General features: G+C 51.9%; 1 protein-coding gene across 2 annotated transcripts in view; it reads left to right on the top strand.

The window, feature by feature from the left end:
- Positions 1-1,120, top strand: part of LOC113210414 (arrestin domain-containing protein 2-like) — a 56,570-nt gene that overhangs the window by 25,830 nt on the left and 29,620 nt on the right. Inside the window, exon 2 of one of the 2 annotated variants that reach the window (XM_052268601.1) lies at positions 216-1,120. The exons of the other annotated variant lie outside the window; for it this stretch is intronic. Within the exon in view, the coding sequence (XP_052124561.1) occupies positions 216-1,024 (809 nt within the window). The 3' untranslated portion in view covers positions 1,025-1,120. The remainder of the gene's footprint in view (positions 1-215) is intronic. 2 annotated transcript variants of the gene reach the window in all.

The raw sequence follows: 1,120 nt of genomic DNA, 5'->3' as shown, positions 1-1,120 counted from the left end.
CTAGCGCGCACGCGCGCCGGCCGCGGCGCCCGGCGGGTCGATATCGAATATCGAAGCGCGCACACGGCACCTCTCGGCGAGTCACTCCCTCACGCACCCCCGCCCCGCCAGGACGCGCCCGCTACCGTAAGCACGCTCCCACCACACTCACGCGACTCTGTCTTTTTGATGTGTTTTCTAATTTCTTTCCTTTTTTTTTTTTTTGTATTTTCCAGGCCGCTCGGCTAAGATGGACTCCCGGACCCACGCCGCCGTCGGCCAGGCCCCAGTGCTCGCGGCCACGAGAGACTTGCTGCTCGACCGGGCCTTCACGAACGTGCCCCCGTCGGACCGCTCATCAAGTGCGCGGATGATTCTGGACCGGGCCTACGACCTCAATCCGTCCAGAACCAAGAGGCTGTGTGTGGGGCTGGATGCAACCCGCAAACTAAGTGTGCAGGTTTACATCGAAAACACCAAGTTCCGCTCTGGTGTTCTTGTGCCTTCAGACGTCTTTGAAAAGCTGGTGTATGACAGCGCGTTCAACGACAGAGTTGCAGCCTATATTTCAAGTGAGTCTCCTTCCATCCATGTGGCCAAAAAGGAGGGCATGTGTGAAGCAAAGTGTATTAATATTACGGAAGTGGGGCCAGCCATCCGACTGTTTATTGATGACAAAAACTATGTGATTCTCGGGGCGTCTACGTGGCGACTATTGCAAGAAATGCGTCCTATGATAATGTCAAAGGTGTGCGAGCTGGGCAGGTGGTGTGCATCAGACGATTTTGTGCGTTACTTCCACTACTGTTTGAAGAATATGGCGTCTGCAGCCATATCGAGTGGTTACGGCCACTTTGCCAACGAGCATGAGGCCCAGTTTTTTGTTAAGTCTAACCTCAAAAGTGCAGATAGTATGAGTACGGCCGTGCAGCCTTGGCACGACATGGTTCTAGAGCTTGCATTTCGGCACACGGACATATTTGGCCGCATTGTTTACAGTGTTGTTAACGACAATGTTTTGGACGGCGTTGTCGTGCCCGAATAATGAACAAAATAGCTTTTAACGCGTGTGTGTGTGTGTGTGAGGTTTTTTTTTTTCTGTCCGTTTTGTGTGTTGATTTTTTTTTTAAATTTAATTCTG

Source organism: Frankliniella occidentalis, unplaced genomic scaffold (assembly GCF_000697945.3).
Source record: "Frankliniella occidentalis isolate FOCC.00 unplaced genomic scaffold, Focc_3.1 Scaffold72, whole genome shotgun sequence".
Taxonomy (NCBI): domain Eukaryota; kingdom Metazoa; phylum Arthropoda; class Insecta; order Thysanoptera; family Thripidae; genus Frankliniella; species Frankliniella occidentalis.
The sequence above is the reverse complement of the archived record's forward strand: the minus strand, read 5'-3'. Positions and strand labels throughout refer to the sequence as shown.